Genomic DNA, 20,367 nt, shown 5'->3' on the forward strand with positions numbered 1-20,367 from the left:
CGTGGGTTTCCTCCGGGTACTCCAAACACATGCTGGTAGGTGAGTAGGTGAATTGGTTTCTGTCTATATTGGCCCTAGTAGGTGTATGTATGTGAGTTAGGGACCTTAGATTGTACGGTCCTTGAGGTTTAGGGACTGATGTGAATGTACAATATATATGTAAAGCGCTGTGTAAATTGACGGCGCTATATAAGTACCTGAAATACATAAATAGAATAAATAAATACTCCAGTTCAACAGTGCTATTGTATAGCATCATGCCCAATAATTGTATACATTACATGAACTCCCAATCTTTCTGTACTCTATGGAAATCCTGTTCAGACCTTATAAATTGTTTATTTGTTGCATGTGCAACTCAAGTGATGATCTGTATTGCAGCAGACAATGAATGACTTCATTTCTAATGGGTCTGTTTTGGGTTCCACTCCGATCCTTCAGCCAATTAGGACAGTCGCACGTCAATCAAACACATCACAGTCTTCTGATATTAGGCTAATACCAGCCTGAAGGGTCACGTTTATGAGCTTACCGGATCGTCTTCTGCCAATTAAGGGAAAACCCGGAGCAAGCAGCAGCTCAGGAATAAATATTCTGCTTAGCTTTGAAGATAAAGGAAGCGTAAATGGAACTTGTATTTTATTTATAATGACAGCTCTTGAGTGCCCGGCTCCTGCATCAGCCGCAGAAGCAAGTTTTAACACAAGATCGAGTGCGGTGGTCTCAAGGACCTCTGTTTTGGTATCTGAATCTGGTGTGCGCAACCCACAGGAAAAAAATATTTTATTTTATTTCTTTAGAGTTTTGCTACATTTTAGCAGTATTTACGATGCATCCATAAACAAGCTGCCGGGTTAAATTTGATAACTTTCTTTTCATTCTGTGATTTGTTACTTTTTTACATCTTTAGGGTATATTTACAGTTGCAAGAAAAAGTATGTGAACCCCTTGGGATTACGTGGAGTTTTGCATGAATTGGGCATAAAATGTGCTCTGAACGTCATCTAAGTCACAACAATAGAAGAACACAGTCTGCTGAACATAATACTACACAAACATTAGATGTTGTCATGGTTTAATTGCACATAACATGTAAACATTCACAGTGCAGGGAGGAAAAAGTATGTGAACCTTTGGACTTAATAACTGGTTGACCCTCCTTTGGCAGCAATAACCTCAACCAAACGTTTCCTGTAGTTACATATCAGACTTGCACAACGATCTGGAGTCATTTTGGACCACTCCTCTTCACAAAACTGTTTCAGTGTAGCAATATTCTTGGGATGTCTGGTGTGAATCGCTCTCTTAAGGTCATGCCACAGCATTTCAATGGGGTTGAGGTCAGGACTCTGACTGGGCCACTCCAGAAGGCGTATTCTGTGCTGTTGCAGCCATTGTTTTGTTGAATTACTTGTATGCTTTGGGTCAATGTCCTGTTGCATCACCCATCCTCTGTGGAGCTTCAGTTGGCGGAGAGATGGTCGTACGTTTTCCTGCAAAATGTCTTGATAAACTCTGGAATTCATTTTCCCATCAATGACAACAATCCGTCCAGCCCCTGAGGCAGCAAAGCAGCCCCAAACCATGATGCTCCCTCCGCCATGTTTTACAGTGGGGATGAGGTTTTGATGTTGGTGTGTTGTGCCTTTTTTTCTCCACACATAGTGTTGTGTGTTCTTCCCAAACAACTCAATCTTGGTTTCATCTGTCCACAGTATATTTTGCCAGTAGTGCTGTGGAACATCCAGGTGCTCTTTTGCAAACTTCAAATGTGCTGCAATCTTCTTTTTGGACAGCAATGGCTTCCTCCGTGGTGTCCTCCCATGTACTCCATTCTTGTTTAATGTTTTCCTTATTGTAGATGTGTCAACAAAAATGTTAGCATGTGCCAGAGATTTCTGTAGGTCTTTAGCTGACACTCTGGGATTCTTCTTTACCTCATGCAGCATTCTGCGCTGTGCTCTTGCAGTCATTTTTACAGGACGACCACGCCTAGGGAGAGTAGCAACAGTGCTAAATTTTCTCCATTTGTAGACAGTCTGTTTTACCGTGGACACATGAACATCAAGGCTTTTGGAGATACTTTTGTAACCCTTTCCAGCTTCATGCAAGTCAACAATTCTTGATGGTAGGTCTTCTGAGAGCTCTTTTCTGCGAGGCATGGTTCACATCAGACAGTGCATCTTGAAACCAGTAAACCCAAAACAGGTGTGTGTTTTTTAAGGGCAGGACAGCTGTCAGCAACACATCCAATATCATCGCACTGATTGGAGTCAAGGTTGGCTCACTCCTGGCTCCAATTAGCTCAGGGAGAAGTCATTAAGCTAGGGCCTCACATACTTTTTCCTCCCTGCACTGTGAATGTTTACATGTTATGTGCAATTAAACCATGGAAACATCTAATGTTTGTGTAGTATTATGTTCAGCAGACTGTGTTCTTCTATTGTTGTGACTTAGATGACGTTCAGAACACATTTTATGCCCAATTCATGCAAAACTCCACGTAATCCCAAGGGGTTCACATACATTTTCTTGCAACTGTATGAGAAATTTGCATAGGTGTTCCCCACTAAAAGTGTATGTAAAATCATTCTGTGAGATTTGGCCAAAATCGAATGCTCTTGGGCTATAGTCTCCGCACATTGAATGATATTCATTAAAAAAATGCGGAAATTGGAAAAACTCTTGCATTATGGCCTCTAGAACATTTTTGAGCACCATAGCAAATAAGTATGCTCCTCGGTTCCATCTAGTAACCATAACACAGTGTGTTCCCCATTCATACTTTTTTTTTTTTTCAATGAACAGAGAACATTTTTACTTGCTAGATCATTTCTAAAAAAAACAACAAAAAAAACAAGAAAATAAAAACTTCGAACCCCGGTGATCTTTGATCTCTTTCATGTTGTTCAGGTAGATCTCCACCTCTCAAAGGTTGCCTACTCCTGATGGTTCTGACTTAACTTTTTAGACCACGGAATTAATGAGGAGAGGAGATATTTTTTTTAATAGATTTATTTAATTACATTACTTATTATAGTGATCAGTTTTGAATATTGGATGTGGATAAATAGAGTTAGAGTCTATGCGTGGTAATGTAGTCCTAACTGTATCCCCTCCAGATCCCCCCCCTCTCTGACAGATGGCCCTCCTTTCCCTTGTGTGTATGGGCACAGTTGTTGCCCTGGTTCATTGGTCACCTCCTTGCGCTCCTCCCATGGGATTTACTTTTGGCTCATCCCACTCTGTCCACTCTTTCTTTCTGAGGTCTTCATCAGTGTAACTCCCTGATCTCCCCTTGAAGAACTGTGGGCCGAAAGTGGGGCTAAGAACAGGTGGCCAATCATGCTCTGGCTCCTGACCTGTCAATCAAATGGCCGAGGAGGTTCAGCTGCAAAGATGCCCAACTAAAGGGGTCACCAGGTGGGCTAGATACGGTCTTTGAGGCGTGCTAGCACAAAAAGCATCAGGTGTCTCCCCTGGTCCAGATGCCAGCCCTGCTCTAGGTGACACCCCCTGCTCTAGGTCCTACTGCTGCTCTAGGTGCCACCCCTGTGCTAGGTTCCACCCCTGCTCTAGGTGCCACCCCTGCTCTAGGTGCCACCCCTGCTCTAGGTGCCACCCCCTGCTCTAGGTCCTACAGCTGCTCTAGGTGCCACCCCTGCTCTAGGTGCTACCCCTGCTCTAGGTGCCACCCCCTGCTCTAGGTGCCACCCCCTGCTCTAGGTGCCACCCCCTGCTCTAGGTGCCACCCCTGCTCTAGGTGCCACCCCCTGCTCTAGGTTCTACAGCTGCTCTAGGTGCCACCCCTGCTCTAGGTGCTACAGCTGTTCTAGGTGCCACCCCTGCTCTAGGTGCTACAGCTGTTCTAGGTGCCACCCCTGCTCTAGGTGGCACCCCCTGCTCTAGGTCCTACAGCTGCTCTAGGTGCCACCCCTGCTCTAGGTGCTACCCCTGCTCTAGGTGCCACCCCCTGCTCTAGGTGCCACCCACTGCTCTAGGTGCCACCCCTGCTCTAGGTGCTACAGCTGTTCTAGGTGCCACCCCTGCTCTAGGTGCCACCCCCTGCTTTAGGTTCTACAGCTGCTCTAGGTGCCACCCCTGCTCTAGGTGCTACAGCTGTTCTAGGTGCCACCCCTGCTCTAGGTGCTACCCCTGCTCTAGGTGCCACCCCCTGCTCTAGGTCCTACAGCTACTCTAGGTGCCACCCCTGCTCTAGGTGCCACCCTTGCTCTAAGTGCCACCCCTGCTCTAGGTGCTACCCCTGCTCTAGGTGCCACCCCTGCTCTAGGTGCCACCCCTGCTCTAGGTGCTACCCCTGCTCTAGGTGCCACCCCTGCTCTAGGTACCACCCCTGCTCTAGGTGCCACCCCTGCTCTAGGTGCCACCCCTGCTCTAGGTGCTACCCCTGCTCTAGGTGCCACCCCTGCTCTAGGTGCCACCCCTGCTCTAGGTGCTACCCCTGCTCTAGGTGCCACCCCTGCTCTAGGTTTTCTCTAAACATTAAATAAGCAAATTCACACTGAACATTGTGTATGAAAAAGATTTTGAGACAACTGATCTCCATAAAAAAAACATCATAATTTTCTCATTGTGTTCTTCAGAGCAAACAATCAGCAGTGTCTTTATTCTCGCCAAGTTTCCTGGAGCGATAAGTTAGTATTTTTCTTACTCTGGTTCTCACTTTCCTATATATAACATTGTCCCTTAAAAAGAGCACACAGCACTTTATTTTTTAGGTTTGTCATTAAATGAATTATCGTTCGCTGTGAGTGGATTGTAATGATTTTTTTAAAGGCATCTTTAGCACGGTGTTTATTTTGTTTCAGGTTTTTATCTAGATCTTATTAGCACAGCAGTTGATACATTGTTCAGGTATAAAAGATTAGCAAAGAACGTGGTATGAGGGGGTGCTGAAAAGTTTGTTGGCCCGATGCCTTTCCCAACATGTAACACCAATTTAGTTATTGTAGTTGCATATGGAGATATTTCAGATGGCATTGTGCTGATTTGGAGGATTTAGAGCTCTATTTTCTCAATTGTTGCAGGTAGTTGAATGAACCACGGAGAAGGGTGTGCTGTTTTTGAAGGACAATGCGCCTTCACACAAGGCAGGCAGTACACTGGCTGCTTTGAAGGATTTAGGGTTTCAGTGCATTGACTATCCACCCTATTCATGCAAAAATACACATAAAGAGCAACAACAGTACTATGAGATACGCTTCAGTGTTGTGTTAGAAACCAGGGGCCCCAGAAGGCGTCACCTGCAGGGGCGGACTGACCGTTTGGAAACTCGGGCACTGCCTGAGGGCCCGGGGTCAATAGGGGGCCCCATGAGATGCCCCTGGTACCCTTTTCATAGGCTTTTTTGAGTTTGGGCAAGGACACAGGGGCCCCATGATCCCCTATTGCCCGGGGGCCCCATGAGTTGTCAGTCCGCCTCTGGTCACCTGTGATGAAACGCGTAGGGAAGAGCTATGTGCTGATGTCACCGCGCACCAGGAAGCAACGGAGTCTGTTTTCCTTATATGCCGCCTGGATTCTTAACATGCAATTTTTTATGCAGATGTTTAAGTGCAATACTTTTAATTAAAGAGGTTTTAATTAAGATTTACACCATGTGGATCATACTTCTTAGAGCATTCATGAAAGGTAAGAGATCTAATGGAATAGTTGATCGTTCGGTTCTTTCCTTACTTGGTGGGTCCACATAAAAGGCTTGACAAGGGCGGGGGCTTCGTGGAGTCCATGATCTACGCATGCTTGTATTGACTTCTCTGGCTTGAGGGTCAAAACCTTTTAATAAGCGTATAAATGTCTGGTGGTGGGATCACCTCGGTGTCTCCTTGGAGTTATTGGTGTTACAGCACTTCATTTGTTGCAAAGAACTTTTTACTTTTGGTGATTTCACATTTCGGACTTGTTAATTTGGACTTCACCTGCATTTTTTCACTTGTGTTTATTTATTGTTTGTTTATAGATGCATATAATTATCTTTGTGCACATTTATTGTAGCTTAGGTTGGTTTCCAGCGCAACAGATTTACATATACAATATCCACCCTTTTTACCAGATCATGCTCTGTCCAACTATGACCTATTTCTTGGGAGAGTGCATTTGATCAGCACAAGGCCAATCAGCACTGTCCAGGCAGATGTCAGGGGTTCTGCATCCTCCTAGAGCAGAATGAAAAAGCCCACTACAAGCTTTAACCAGTGCTCTGCTGGACACTGATAGAAGTCACAAGACTGCTCTAACTGCTGATGAAAAAAGGTATTTAGCAGTTTATATTTACTAAAATAATTGCATTTCCATATTCTGTGTACTGTGGGAGAGCGGATATAGTGAATGCAGGGTCCGGGGAGACCAGATATAGTGAATGCAGGGTCTGGGGAGACCGGATATAGTGAATGCAGGGTCCGGGGAGAGAGAATATAGTGAATGCAGGGTCCGGGGAGAGAGGATATAGTGAATGCAGGGTCCGGGGAGAGAGGATATAGTGAATGCGGGGTCTGGGGAGACCAGATATAATGAATGCATGGACCAGGGAGACCAGATATAGTGAATGTAGGGTCCGGGGAGACCAGATATAGTGAATGCAGGGTCCAGGGGGAGCGGATATAGTGAATGCAGGGTCCAGGGAGAGCGGATATAGTGAATGCAGGGTCTGGGGAGAGCGGATATAGTGAATGTAGGGTCCGGGGAGACCAGATATAGTGAATGCAGGGTCCAGGGAGAGCGGATATAGTGAATGCAGGGTCCGGGGAGAGCAGATATAGTGAATGCAGGGTCCGGGGAGACTGAATATAATGAATGTAGGGTCCGGGGAGACTGAATATAATGAATGTAGGGTCCGGGGAGACTGAATATAATGAATGTAGGGTCCGGGGAGACTGAATATAATGAATGTAGGGTCCGGGGAGATCGGATATAGTGAATGCAGGGTCCGGGGAGAGCGGATATAGTGAATGCAGGGTCCGGGGAGACCGGATATAGTGAATGCAGGGTCCGGGGAGAGCAGATATAGTGAATGCAGGGTCCAGGGAGACCAGATATAGTGAATGCAGGGTCCGGGGAGAGCGGATATAGTGAATGCAGGGACCGGGGAGACCAGATATAGTGAATGCAGGGTCCAGGGAGACCAGATATAGTGAATGTAGGGTCCGAGGAGACCAGATATAGTGAATGCAGGGTCCAGGGAGAGCGGATATAGTGAATGCAGGGTCCGGGGAGAGCAGATATAGTGAATGCAGGGTCCGGGGAGAGCGGATATAGTGAATGCAGGGTCCGGGGAGAGCGGATATAGTGAATGCGAGGTCCGGGGAGAGCGGATATAGTGAATGCGGGGTCCGGGGAGAACGGATATAGTGAATGCGGGGTTCGGGGAGAACGGATATAGTGAATGCAGGGTCCAGGGAGACCAGATATAGTGAATGCAGGGTCCGGGGAGACCAGATATAGTGAATGCAGGGTCCGAGGAGACCAGATATAGTTAATGTAGGGTCCGGGGAGACCGGATATAGTGAATGCAGGGTCCGGGGAGAGCGGATATAGTGAATGCAGGGTCCGGGGAGAGCGGATATAGTGAATGCAGGGTCCGGGGAGAGCGGATATAGTGAATGCAGGGTCCAGGGAGAGCGGATATAGTGAATGCAGGGTCTGGGGAGACCAGATATAGTGAATGCAGGGTTCAGGGAGACCAGATATAGTGAATGCAGGGTCCGGGGAGAACAGATATAGTCAATGCAGGGTCCGGGGAGAACGGATATTGTGAATGCAGGGTCTGGGGAGACCGGATGGAGAGGATGGGTGATGCAACAGGACAATGACCCAAAGCATACAAGTAATTCAACAAAACAATGGCTGCAACAGCACAGAATACGCCTTCTGGAGTGGCCCAGTCAGAGTCCTGACCTCAACCCCATTGAAATGCTGTGGCATGACCTTAAGAGAGCGATTCACACCAGACATCCCAAGAATATTGCTACACTGAAACAGTTTTGTGAAGAGGAGTGCTCCAAAATGACTCCAGATCGTTGTGCAGGTCTGATCTGCAACTACAGGAAACGTTTGGTTGAGGTTATTGCTGCCAAAGGAGGGTCAACCAGTTATTAAGTCCAAAGGTTCACATACTTTTTCCTCCCTGCACTGTGAATGTTTACATGTTATGTGCAAATAAACCATGGCAACATCTAATGTTTGTGTAGTATTATGTTCAGCAGACTGTGTTCTTCTATTGTTGTGACTTAGATGACGTTCAGAGCACATTTTATGCCAAATTCATGCAAAACTCCACGTAATCCCAAGGGGTTCACATACTTTTTCTTGCAACTGTAGCTCTTGGTCTTCAGACTGCAAAGAGCTGGTAACTGTCAGTCACCGTCTCTCTGCTCTGCCCCTCCAGCGCTCACTGGAGCGTTGGAGTGTGGAGGAAGTAGGAGCAGCTGGCTCAGGCTCTCAGTGGCTTGCTGTGAGGCCGAGTCAGCTGCTGGTCCAGGCATTTGATTGGATCCTGACCATATGGTTGGGATCTTTTCACAGCCTCGACCAGCTCTGTGATGTCAGCCAACAGCAGGCCACAGCAGTGCAGAATGTCAGAACTGACATAAGGACTACATATTCATCAGCCTGCAGAGAGCCGGTGACTGCCAGTCACTGGCTCTCTGCTCTGCCCTTCCAGCGTTCACTGGAGCGCCGGACTGTGGAGGGGGTGGATGTGGCTGGAAATGGGTCACAGTAGTGCAGAACAAACTTCATTCCTGCTTAGCTCCATCGACAAAATAAAGCCTTCAAATGAACACTTCCACCTACAATTAATTAGCAGTGCTATCTATTTAAATGAGAAGTACAGTCAAAAAAAAGCTTTGACTATACTTCTCCTTTAAATAGATAGCACTGCTAGTTAATACTGCAGCCTGAAGGTGGAAGTGTTAATGTGAAGACTTTATTTTGTCGATGGAGCCTCCATCTTGTATGTAATCGCTATGTCAGAACTGACATAGAAACTACATGTTCATGAACCACTGATTGGTTTTCAATTTTGAGTGGGGACCCGGCTCTCAATGACAGTCATGCCTGAGAGCCAGCAGACACACAAAATTATGGATGCTGGTTTTCAAAAGAACATATCTGCATAGAGTATCCGTGGCATGGGGATTGGTACTGTGAGGACCAAGTGGGAACCTTGTCCCTGTCAGGAGCTTCGTGCCCCGGGGGATCAGGCGAACGGTCCAACCCTTTCGGGGGTAGGACAAACACACCCCTAAGTGCACTTTTTCGTGTGGTGTTCGCACTTGCACATTTTTTGTGATCACTTACGGGTTTTTCGTTGTAGTTTGCACGTTTGCGGACTTAAAAAAAAAAAAAAAAAAAAAAAAAAATTGGTACTGTAAAATAATAATATAAAGATTGCAGATAGAAAGGGTTAAAGGTGAACTTAAAGCCTAACACTAGTCATTATTTTTAGTTTTTAACTTTTAAGTGGACCCAGTTTGGTAGAGATAACATGAACTGGGTGTTAATCATTGATAATGGCAACATCCAGCAAATGGAGTATGGCAAACTTGGGTTCCATGGTGGGGTGGAGAGGGGATTAATGAACGGGATGACTTTGTGCCCCATAATGAGTGGTAGCTTATTTAACCCATTGGCAGCAATGTCAGCTAGACTTTCCTTTTAAAGGTTACTCACACGTGCATTATAGAGCTTTGGAACACATCGCGCAACAATGCAACATGGCCATTTTTCATTTTTGTGAAATGAAGCAATAGGACATTGCCTTGTCTATGCATTGGGACTACTTTGGGCAACGCCGTCCAATGCAGTCCAACTGAACTAGTGTGAAGAAGCTCTGAAAACAAAGTTAACAGTAATAATAGTGTCCCTTTCTACTTTAAAGGCAATTGCAAATGGTTTACTAACATGAATAAGCTTGAGGGTCACCATCCTGGTGTTCTTACCTGGAAGGATCCAAGAATGAGCTCGAAGACTAGTTTGACTTCCACCTTAAAGTTGTCGGGGAAGAAGGCGAACATGATGTAATGAACTCCGAAGAGGGGAATTAGCAGAAGAGTTGACTTGGCCAGCCTCCTGCAGAAAGAGAATTTGTGTCACATCATGAGGCAGGCAGAGAAACCAGGTAGAAGGATTACAGTCACATTATATCTACAGAACACACTTCACCGTAATTGCCGGTACACCCGAGACTTAAAATAAGTCTCCAAGCCTTGGAATGACAGCTGTGTTATTTTCTGTTTACAACAGGGTATTAGCCATTATCTTCTCAGGCAACAAAACCATTTTCTTCTCATGAAGTGATAATTTAGCCAATTCCAAAATAGAATGCTTTTTAGAAAATCACCTGTTTTTTTCCAGAGCGATTATGGCTGATGTCGACAACTGAGATTTATAGGAAGGCGATATACATGAACATGAGACAGGAGGATCATTTGAAATTCTATGAGGAAATGCAAATGTCTGGTGGAGTTGTAAAACTAAGTTAGGCTATGTGCCACCTGGTTAAAGGGGGTTTACACCTTCAGTTGTACTGTAGAAAACCTTTCCGTTTGAAGGTTAATTATGGCCGCTTTCTGGCCTCAGAAATACACTGCATTTAAAGGGTAGGTCCAATGTTCAAAAGGCACAACCATTGGTCCTTCCCCTCATGCCAGGGTGCTAGGCGTAATCCTAGACTCTGACCTCTCCTTTGGGCTCCACATCCACTCACTGGTTAAATCCTGCCGCCTCAACCTCCGGAACATTTCCAAAATCCGCCCCTTCCTGACCAATGACACCACAAAACAACTCATCCACGCCTTGGTTATATCCCGCCTCGATTACTACAACTCCCTCCTCACTGGTCTATCATTACACAGGCTATCCCCCCTTCAGTCTATTATGAATGATGCTGCTAGACTCATACACTTTACCAACCGATCAGCGACTGTTGCCCCTCTCTGCCAATCCCTTCACTGGCTTCCACTAACCCAGTGCTTCTCAATTATTTTCTGTCATGCCCCCCCTAGGAAGAAGAAAACATTTCGCGCCCCCCCACGCGACTGTAAATAGTATCATTTGTCTATAAAATTGTTATAAGTAGGAATAGTGCCCCATCGTTGGTGTCAGTGGGAGGAATAATGCCCCATCATTAGTATCAGTGGGAGGAATAGTGCCCCATCGTTGGTGTCAGTGGAAGGAATAGTGCCCCATCATTGGTGTCAGTGGGAGGAATAGTGCCCCATCGTTGGTGTCAGTGGAAGGAATAGTGCCCCGTCATTGGTGTCAGTGGGAGGAATAGTGCCCCGTCATTGGTGTCAGTGGGAGGAATAGTGCCCCATCATTGGTATTAGTGGGAGGAATAGTGCCCCATCATTGGTGTCAGTGGGAGGAATAGTGCCCCATCATTGGTGTCAGTGGGAGGAATAGTGCCCCATCATTGGTGTCAGTGGGAGGAATAGTGTCCCATCATTGGTGTCAGTGGGAGGAATAGTGCCCCGTCGTTGGTATCAGTGGGAGGAATAGTGCCCCATCGTTGGTGTCAGTGGGAGGAATAGTGCCCCATCATTGGTATCAGTGGGAGGAATAGTGCCCCATCATTGGTATCAGTGGGAGGAATAGTGCCCCATCGTTGGTATCAGTGGGAGGAATAGTGCCCCATCGTTGGTGTCAGTGGGAGGAATAGTGCCCCATCATTGGTATCAGTGGGAGGAATAGTGCCCCATCGTTGGTGTCAGTGGGAGGAATAATGCCCCATCATTAGTATCAGTGACACCAATGATGCGGCACTATTCCTCCCACTGACACCAATGACACTTGCTGACCCCTGTTGCAGTATGGTGCTGCTGCAGCCAGCATATGTGGTTGCAGCAGCACCTCTGCACTGCACACTTACCGGCTTTTCCCTCACTCGATTTTCGCGGGTCCGCTCGGCTCCGCCTCCTCGCCCGTGATTGGCCGCCTGTGTACCGTTCCTGAGCTGCAGTTCTGGCGGCCAATCACCGGTGAGGAGGCGGAGCAGGAGTGAGGGAGTGGCCGGAGTGACGGAAGGAGCAGCGCTTCCTGGATGGATCGTCGTGGGAGCCAGGTAAGAGACTGCAGCCCTCTGCCCACCCCTGTACTTAGTGTCCCTTCTGTCAGAAGGGGGGGGGGCGGCGGCCCCACTATTTGAGAAGCACTGCACTAACCCAACGTATAACATTCAAAATACTAACCACAGCTTACAAAGCCATCCACAACACTGCCCCCAGCTACATCGCCAACCTCATCCACAGATACCGCCCAAATCGCCCACTCCGCTCCTCCCATGATATCCTCCTCTCTAGATCCCTCATCATCTCCTCCCACGCTCGCCTCCAGGACTTCTCCAGAGCCTCTCCCATCCTCTGGAACTCCCTACCACAGCATGTCCGGTCAGCCCCCACCCTGTCTGCCTTTAGGCGATCTTTGAAAACTCACTTCTTCAGGGAAGCCTAACCCACCTCCACCTAAGAACTGTACTTGAATCACCTCCACCAGATCATCCCCCGCAGCTATCACCTTTTGTATCACCTCCCCCTTCCTTTAGATTGTAAGCTCCACGAGCCGGGCCCTCCTATTCCTTCTGTACTGAAATGTATTGTAATTGTACTGTCTCCCTTATATTGTAAAGAGCTGCGCAAACTGTTGGCGCCATAAATCCTGTATAATAATAATAATGTGATATTCCAGTATAAGACTCTGGTGGAGCTAAGTCACCCTCTGGCTTCTTATATCTCAGGTCTAGAATATAAAATAGAAAACTGAACGAGAAGTCAAATGGGGTGAGTGAGCGACTTTCTTAAAAGCTGGGGTAGGTGTGCTGACATGTGAAATAAAAACATCTCCCAATGGAATTCCATAGCGATAAACTATGAGCTATTTTAATTCAGCATCCACTAAAAACCTAATACACTATATGGACATGTGTTCAGGTGTTCCCAATGAAGACTACTGTTATTGCTATATCATACAAAGACATTTTAGACAACTGTGCTCATCCAAACTTGTGGCACCAATTTGGTGAAGGCCCTTTTCTGTTCCAGCATGTTGTACCCGTGTACAAAGCCAGCTCCAAAAAGGCATGCTTTGACCAGTTTGGAGAAGCTCAAGTCTCCTGCACAAAGCCCTGACCTCATCCCTACTGAACACCTTTGGAGAGTAATGGAATGCCAACTTCTCAGCCAAGTCTTCTCATCCAACATCAGTACCTGATCTAAACCCTACTGAATACCTTTGGGGTGTAATGGAATGCCAACTTCTCAGCCAAGTCTTCTCATCCAACATCAGTACCTGACCTAAATCCTACTGAATACCTTTGGGGTGTAATGTAATGCCACGTCTGAGCCAGGTCTTCTGCTCCACCATCAGTACCTGAACTCAACCCTACTGAACACCTTTGGAGTGCAGTGAAATGTCAATTGGGAGCCAAGTCTTCTCCTCCAACATCAGTTCCTGATCTCAACTCTACTGAACACCTTTGGGGTGTAATTAAATGTCAATTCAGAGTCATGTCTTGTGATGCAACATCAATACTTGACCTTAAAGTAACAGTAAAGTTTTTCTTTTTTTTTCTAAAATAACAAACATGTCTATACTTACCAGCTCCAATCCTCTTCTTTTCGGGTCCTCTCAGGCGCTCCTGGCTCCTCGAGCAGCGCCCTAGGGAGAGCAGCTTGCCTTGGGGGCACCTCTGTGTGCTTGTCCCCAAGCTGCTGCTATATGCGTCCATAAGACACACAGAACTGTGGCTCAGTCCCGCCCCCCCCCGCTCTTTCCTAAGTGGTCCACTGGCTGTGACTGACAGCAGGGGGAGCCAATGGGCTTCCGTTGCTGTCTCGGCCAATGAGGAGAAGGAGTCCCAAGACAGCAGAGGCTGTTGAGAACAACGCTGGATCTGGGGGGGCTCAGGTAAGGATTGGGGGGGCTGGGGTTGCCGCTGCACAAAAGGTTTTTTACCTTCATACAATAGAATACATGAAGGTAAAATAAGATGAGCCTTTAGAACCACTTTAACCCTACTTGGGGTGTAATGAATGCCAATTGGGAGCCAAGTCATCTCATCCAACATCAGCACCTGACCTCATCCCTATTGAACTCCTTTGGGGTGTAATGGAATGGCAATTGTGAGCTAGGTCTTCTCATCCAACATCAGTAGTGGACCTACCAAATGTTCTTTGTGCTCAACTGGCACTAATTCCCACAGACACCCTCCAAAACATTGTGGAAAGCCTTCCCAGAAGAGTTGAGTCTGATATAGCTGCAAAGGAGAGCCAACTCCTAGATTGTAAAATCGAAAAAGCAGGGCCCTCGAACCTCTTGTATATTGTTTTGTTACTGTATTATCTCATGTACTGTCCCCCACTATATTGTATAGCGCTGAGCAAACTTTTTGGTGCTATATAAATACTGTATAATAATAATAATAACTCCATACTAATGACCATTGCCATGGGAACAGCAAGCTCATATAGCAGTGATGATTCAGTGTTCCCAAACCTTTGGCCATCTAGTGTAGATCTGATCAGACTGTCAATGAAAAAGCAACAGATTTACTTAAATCCTTCACTTCCTGCTGCTTTTGGGTTTATTCACACTTGGTGGGTGGTAAAAATAGGTGGTTGAATGGTGGTGTGGGGTAAAACCAGTGGGTGAGAAGGCAACATACAGTTGTGTTCAAAATAATAGCAGTCAGACATCACTAACCGGATCAATCACTGTTTTTGGTAGAAATGATATTTCTACATGGCAAATAATTTCCTAGCAGGTGTAGTAGAGTAATAGAAATCCAACAGACCCGACAGTCATGACATGCATGCTGCTGATTCTGTGTCATTGAATCACTCATTGAAAGGGGCGTGTTCAAAATAATAGCAGTGTGGAGTTCTATTAGTGACGTCATTCATTCTTTGAAAAACAGGTGGCAATTATTGCCCTTATTTAAGGAAGGAAGGCAGCAAATGTTGTACATGCTGGTTACAGTGCATTTCTCTCTGAAATTCTGAGGGAAATGGGTCGTTCCAGACATTGTTCAGAAGAACAGCGTACCTTGATTAAAAAGTTGATTGGAGAGGGGAAAACATATAAAGAAGTGCAGAAAATGATCGGCTGCTCAGCTCAGCTAAAATGATCGCAAATGCTTTAGAATGGCAACCAAAACCTGAAAGACGCGGAAGAAAGCGAAAAAATACCATTGGAATGGGTAGAAGAATAGCCAAAATGGCGCGGACTCAGCCAACAATCAGCTCCAGGAAGATGAAAGAAGGTGTGACGTTCCCTGTGAGGACTGTTACAATTAGAAGACGCCTATGTGAAGCCAAGCTATCTGCAAGAAGTCCCCGCAAAGTCCCACTGTTGGAAAAAAGACGTGCTGAAGAGGTTACAATTTGCCAAAGAGCACATTGACTGGTCTAAAGAGAAATGGCGCAACATTTTGTGGACTGAGGAAAGTAAGATTGTTCTTTTTGGGTCTAGTGGGCAGAGACAGTTTGTCAGACGACCCCCAACACTGAATTCAAGCCACAGTACACTGTGAAGACCGTGAAGCATGGTGGTGCAAGCATCATGATATGGGGATGTTTCTCATACTACGGTGTTGGGCCTATTTATCGCATACCAGGGATCATGGATCAGTTTGAATCCATCAGAATACTTGAAGAGGTCATGCTGCCTTATGCTGAAGAGGAAATGCCCTTGAAATGGGTGTTCCAACAAGACAACGACCCCAAACACACCAGTAAACGTGCAACATCTTGGTTCCAGACCAACAAGATTGACGTTATGGAGTGGCCAGCCCAATCCCCGGATCTTAATTCAATAGAAAACTTGTGGGGTGACATCAAAAATGCCGTTTCTGAGGCAAAACCAAGAAAAAGAGAAGAACTGTGGAATGTCATCCAATCAAAAGCAAGCAAAATCTTCAAACATTTCTCAGTTTATATAGTGAATGTTTGAGTTTGTAAAGAAGAATACAAACACTGCGATTTTTTTGAACCGTCTAATATTCACTTTTCTTCAATTTTTTTAGAGGAACAACACAAATTTGATGTATTTTTCTTCATGTTGTGATTTGGAATAGAATGTGTCGTGTTCCCAATGCATTTGTGTGGATGGAATTAAAAGCTATTAGAAGGATTTTGAGCTCTATTCACTTTTTTCAACACACTGCTATTATTTTGAACATAACTGTATCACCTCCTCAATGCCTGTCTAATGCCCTAGGGCTCCTTTACACTTGCAGTTGGGGGCATGTTTATAGTGACTCCCACACCTGACAAGTCCCCTTAAAGTGGTTGTAAAGGTAGAAGTTTTATTTTTACCTCCATGCTTTCTATCATTCCCTTATACTTACCTAAGCCTTAGCTCTACAGTGCTGTGCCTGTGAGCATCGTCTCTCTCCACGCTCTCTCTCCTTATTGGCTCAGAGACAGCAGTGTGAGCCATTGTTGGCTCCTGCTGCTGTCAATCACAGCCTGTGAGAAGGGAGGGGAGCGGGGGGCAGGGCTGCGCTCTGTGTGTTAATAGACACAGAGTGCGGCTCGGGAGCGAGCATGCATGAGTGTCCCCATAGCAAGCGGCTTGCTATGGGGGCACTTGACAGAGGGGGAAGAGCCAGGACCGAGAAGAGGAGGATCGGGGCTCCTCTATGTAAAACCATTACGCAGAGCACATAAGTCTAACATGTTTGTTATTTTTAAAAACAACTTTTTTTTAGGTTTGCAATCACTTTAAGCTGCAAGGGCAGCTGGATGGGGTGGTACACATGCCTGAAGAAAGGGTCCTGTGTGGCCCCGAAATGTCACAGCTCCTTACTGTGATGTGATCACTTTCAATAAACATTTTTAGATGCTATTGGATGATACACAGTGTGCAGCCAATATATGCCCAATTCTGGGGTTGTACAAAAAATAATTCCCCCCCCCCCCCTGTTATCTCTGGTAGGCTGGGGTGAATAGAAGCAGCATGGGGGGGTGGTAATTAAGTAAACCCTTTGCCTGGGTAAAACACAGGCTCTTTTTATATTTGATTCCTTTCCTGACACCGAGGGTCTATGGTTGCATACAAAGAATTATTGCCAATGATGTTAGTTAGTCCTCAGAGATACGTAATCCAATCTACTTAATTAACACGGAGAAAGGCTGATCTTCTCTTATTACAACTGAAGCCAAAAACATGAAGGAGCGGCAGAGCAATGAATTACATCCTTGACTTCCTCCGATTCCAGACACCGAATATACAGTCATTGAACTGCACACATCTCACTCCTACAAATACTGAGATAGGAATAATGAATTAGTATTGGCCCAATATTACCTCCTGTGCTACCCGCTTCGTAGCTGGAGGTATTACGCCAAAGTGTGGAGCAGGCGTCGCTGTTTGCTACCCAAACTAACATTTTTGGTTTTGCCTTTTTTTTTTTCTTTTTTACAGTTTAACATTAAAATTAGCTATTTATTAACTGCCTCCCGCCCAGCCATATAAGGAAATGAGGGGGCGGGCCACATTTCTCTTGTTCTGGGAGCGTCATATGACCTCCTCCCGCTCTAGCTGCTCATGCACGCCCCTGAGGGGCGCACGGCGATCGGTGGTGTGCTGTGTCCCTGGGACAGAGCGGATCACTGATCGCAGTATAGAGACGATGATGTCAGCTCTATGATAAGATCAGCTGTGTCCAATCACAGCTGATTGCATGCAAATAGGAAATGTCAGTTATCGGCAGTCCTCTCCCCAAACTGACAGAGAGCCAGTAAACAGCTTTCCTCAGAGGGGACATGTACATTGATCGTCTGGGCACTGATCATCAGTGCCCTGATGATCAGTGTAGCCCCATCAGTGCCACCTGTCAGTGCCCATAATTGCCACCTGCCAGTGCCCATCATTGCCATATATAAGTGCACATCAGAGCTGCCTTTTAGTGCCAACTCTCAGTGCCAGTCAGTGCCACCTATCAGTGCCCATTAGTGCCGCCTATCAGTTCCAATCAGTGCCGCCTATCAGTGAGCATCTGTGCCGCCTAACAGTTGCAATCAGTGCCACCTATCAGTGCCTGTCAGTGCCGCCTATTAGTGCCAGTGCTGCCTATCAGTGCCCATCAGTGTCGCCTATCAGTGCCCATCTGTGCCGCTTAACAGTTGCAATCAGTGCCACCTATCAGTGCCTGTCAGTGCCGCCTATTAGTGCCAGTGCTGCCTATCAGTGCCCATCAGTGTCGCCTATCAGTGCCCATCTGTGCCGCTTAACAGTTCCAATCAGTGCCACCTATCAGTGTCCGTCAGTGCCTCCTATCAGTTCCAATTATTGCCACCTATCAGTGTCCATCAGTGCCGCCTACCAGCTCCAATCTGTGCCACCTATCAGTGCCTCCTTTCATTGCCCATCAGTGCCGCCTTTCAGTGCCCATCAGTGATGCCTGTCAATGCCGATCAGTGCCACCTCATCAGTGCAGCCTATTAGTGCCCATCACTGCAGCCTCATTAGCACACATCAGTGAAGGAGAAAAATTACTTATTTACAAAATTGTATATTAGAAACTAAGAAAAAACTTTTTTTTCCATAATTTTCAGTCTTTTTTTTTAAGTTTGTTTAGCAAAAAATAAAAATCCTCAGTGGTGATTAAATACCACCAAAAGAAAGCTCCATCTGTCTAAAAAAAAAAAATATAAACATTTTGTTTGGGTACAGTGTTGCATGACCGCGCAATTGTCATCCAATGTGTGAAAGCACTGAAAGCTGGAAATTGGCCTGGGCAGGAAGCGGGGGAATGTGTCTGGTAGGCGAGGGGTTAAAATAGCCCAAAACCAAAATTGGGGTGCTTTGCTAAAAACACGAGAAATGCACTCAGAATCTGGTGAGGCTGTGCATGGCACCTTAGATTGTACACCCCTTGAGGGTTAGGGACCTTAGATTGTACACCCCTTGAGGGTTAGGGACTGATGTGAATGTACAATATATATGTAAAGTGCTGCGTAAATTGACGGCGCTATATAAGTATCTGAAATAAATAATAAATAATAATGGTGGCCAATCAGCTTCTAACTTCAGTTTGTTCAATGTAGCTTTAGTAATAAAATCTGGAAGCTGATTGGTTTCTGTGCAGAGCTGCACCAGATTTTGCACCCTCCAGTCTCCACCTTTCTGATTCCGGATGTGGTGCGATTTGAGCCATACAAAATGTACGGCTCGAAACGCACAGCACAGAATTTGCATGTGATTTGCACAGGAATGCGTTGCAGTTCCTGTGCGAATCACATGTGATTTGCCACACCGCATACAGTGAAGGAAATGCGTATTTGCTCCCCTGCTGATTTTGAATGTTCGCCCCTCACAAAGAAATGATCCAAAAATCCAAATGTTCGGTGTATTGTAACACTGAGAGACAGAATAGCAACAACAAATTCAGCAGAAATGCGTCTAACAAATGATGACTGATCTGCATGTTCATGAGGGAAATAAGGATTTGATCCCCTTCACAAAACATGACTTAGTACTTGGTGGCAAATCCCTTGTTGGCAATCACAGAGGTCAGACGTTTCCTGGAGTTGGCCCCCAGATTCGCACACATCTCAGGAGGGATTTTGGCCCACTCCTCTTAGCAGATCCTCTCCAAGTCATCAAGGTTTGGTGGCTGACGTTTGGCAACTTGAACTTTCAGCTCCCTCCACAGATCGGATTAAGGTCTGGAGCCTGGCTAGGCCACTCCAGGACCTTAATGTGCTTCTTCTTGAGCCACTCCTTTGTTGCCTTGGCCGTGTGTTTTGGGTCATTGTCATGCTGGAACACCCATCCACCACCCATTTTGAATGCCCTGGCTGAGGGAAGAAGGTTCTCACCCAAGATTTGATGGTACATTGCCCTATCCATCGTCCCTTTGATGCGGTGCAGTTGTCCTGTCCCCTTAGCAGAAAATCACCCCCAAAGCAGAATGTTTCCACCACCATGTTTCACAGTTGGGATGGTGTTCTTGGGGTCATAGGCAGCATTCCTCCTCCTCCAAACACGGCGAGTTGAGTTGATGCCAAAGAGCTGGATTTTGGTCTCATCTGACCACAACACTTCCAACCAGTCCTCCTCTGCATCATTCAGATGTTCAGTGGCAGACTTCAGACGGCCTGGACATGTGCTTTCTTGAGCAGAGGGACCTTACAGGCACTACAGGATTTCAATCCTTGTCTGCGTAGTGTGTTACCAATTGTTTTCTTGGTGACTGTGGTCCCAGCTGCCTGGAGATCATTGACAAGATCCTCACGTGTAGTTCTGGGATGATTCCTCATGGTTCTCATGATCATTGACACTCCACGAGGTGAGATCTTGCACGGTGCACCAGACCTAGGGAGACTGACACTTGTTTTGTGTTTC

General features: G+C 46.2%; 1 protein-coding gene across 2 annotated transcripts in view; it reads right to left on the minus strand.

The window, feature by feature from the left end:
* Positions 1 to 20,367, minus strand: part of VIPR1 (vasoactive intestinal peptide receptor 1) — a 461,909-nt gene that overhangs the window by 14,521 nt on the left and 427,021 nt on the right. For both annotated transcript variants that reach the window (XM_089689032.1, XM_089689033.1), the window contains exon 11: positions 9,960 to 10,089. In XM_089689032.1, the coding sequence (XP_089545158.1) occupies positions 9,960 to 10,089 (130 nt within the window). The remainder of the gene's footprint in view (positions 1 to 9,959; positions 10,090 to 20,367) is intronic.

Source organism: Staurois parvus, unplaced genomic scaffold (genome assembly GCF_062004578.1).
Source record: "Staurois parvus isolate SC_StPar_1 unplaced genomic scaffold, SC_StPar_1.0 ptg000467l, whole genome shotgun sequence".
Classification (NCBI taxonomy): domain Eukaryota; kingdom Metazoa; phylum Chordata; class Amphibia; order Anura; family Ranidae; genus Staurois; species Staurois parvus.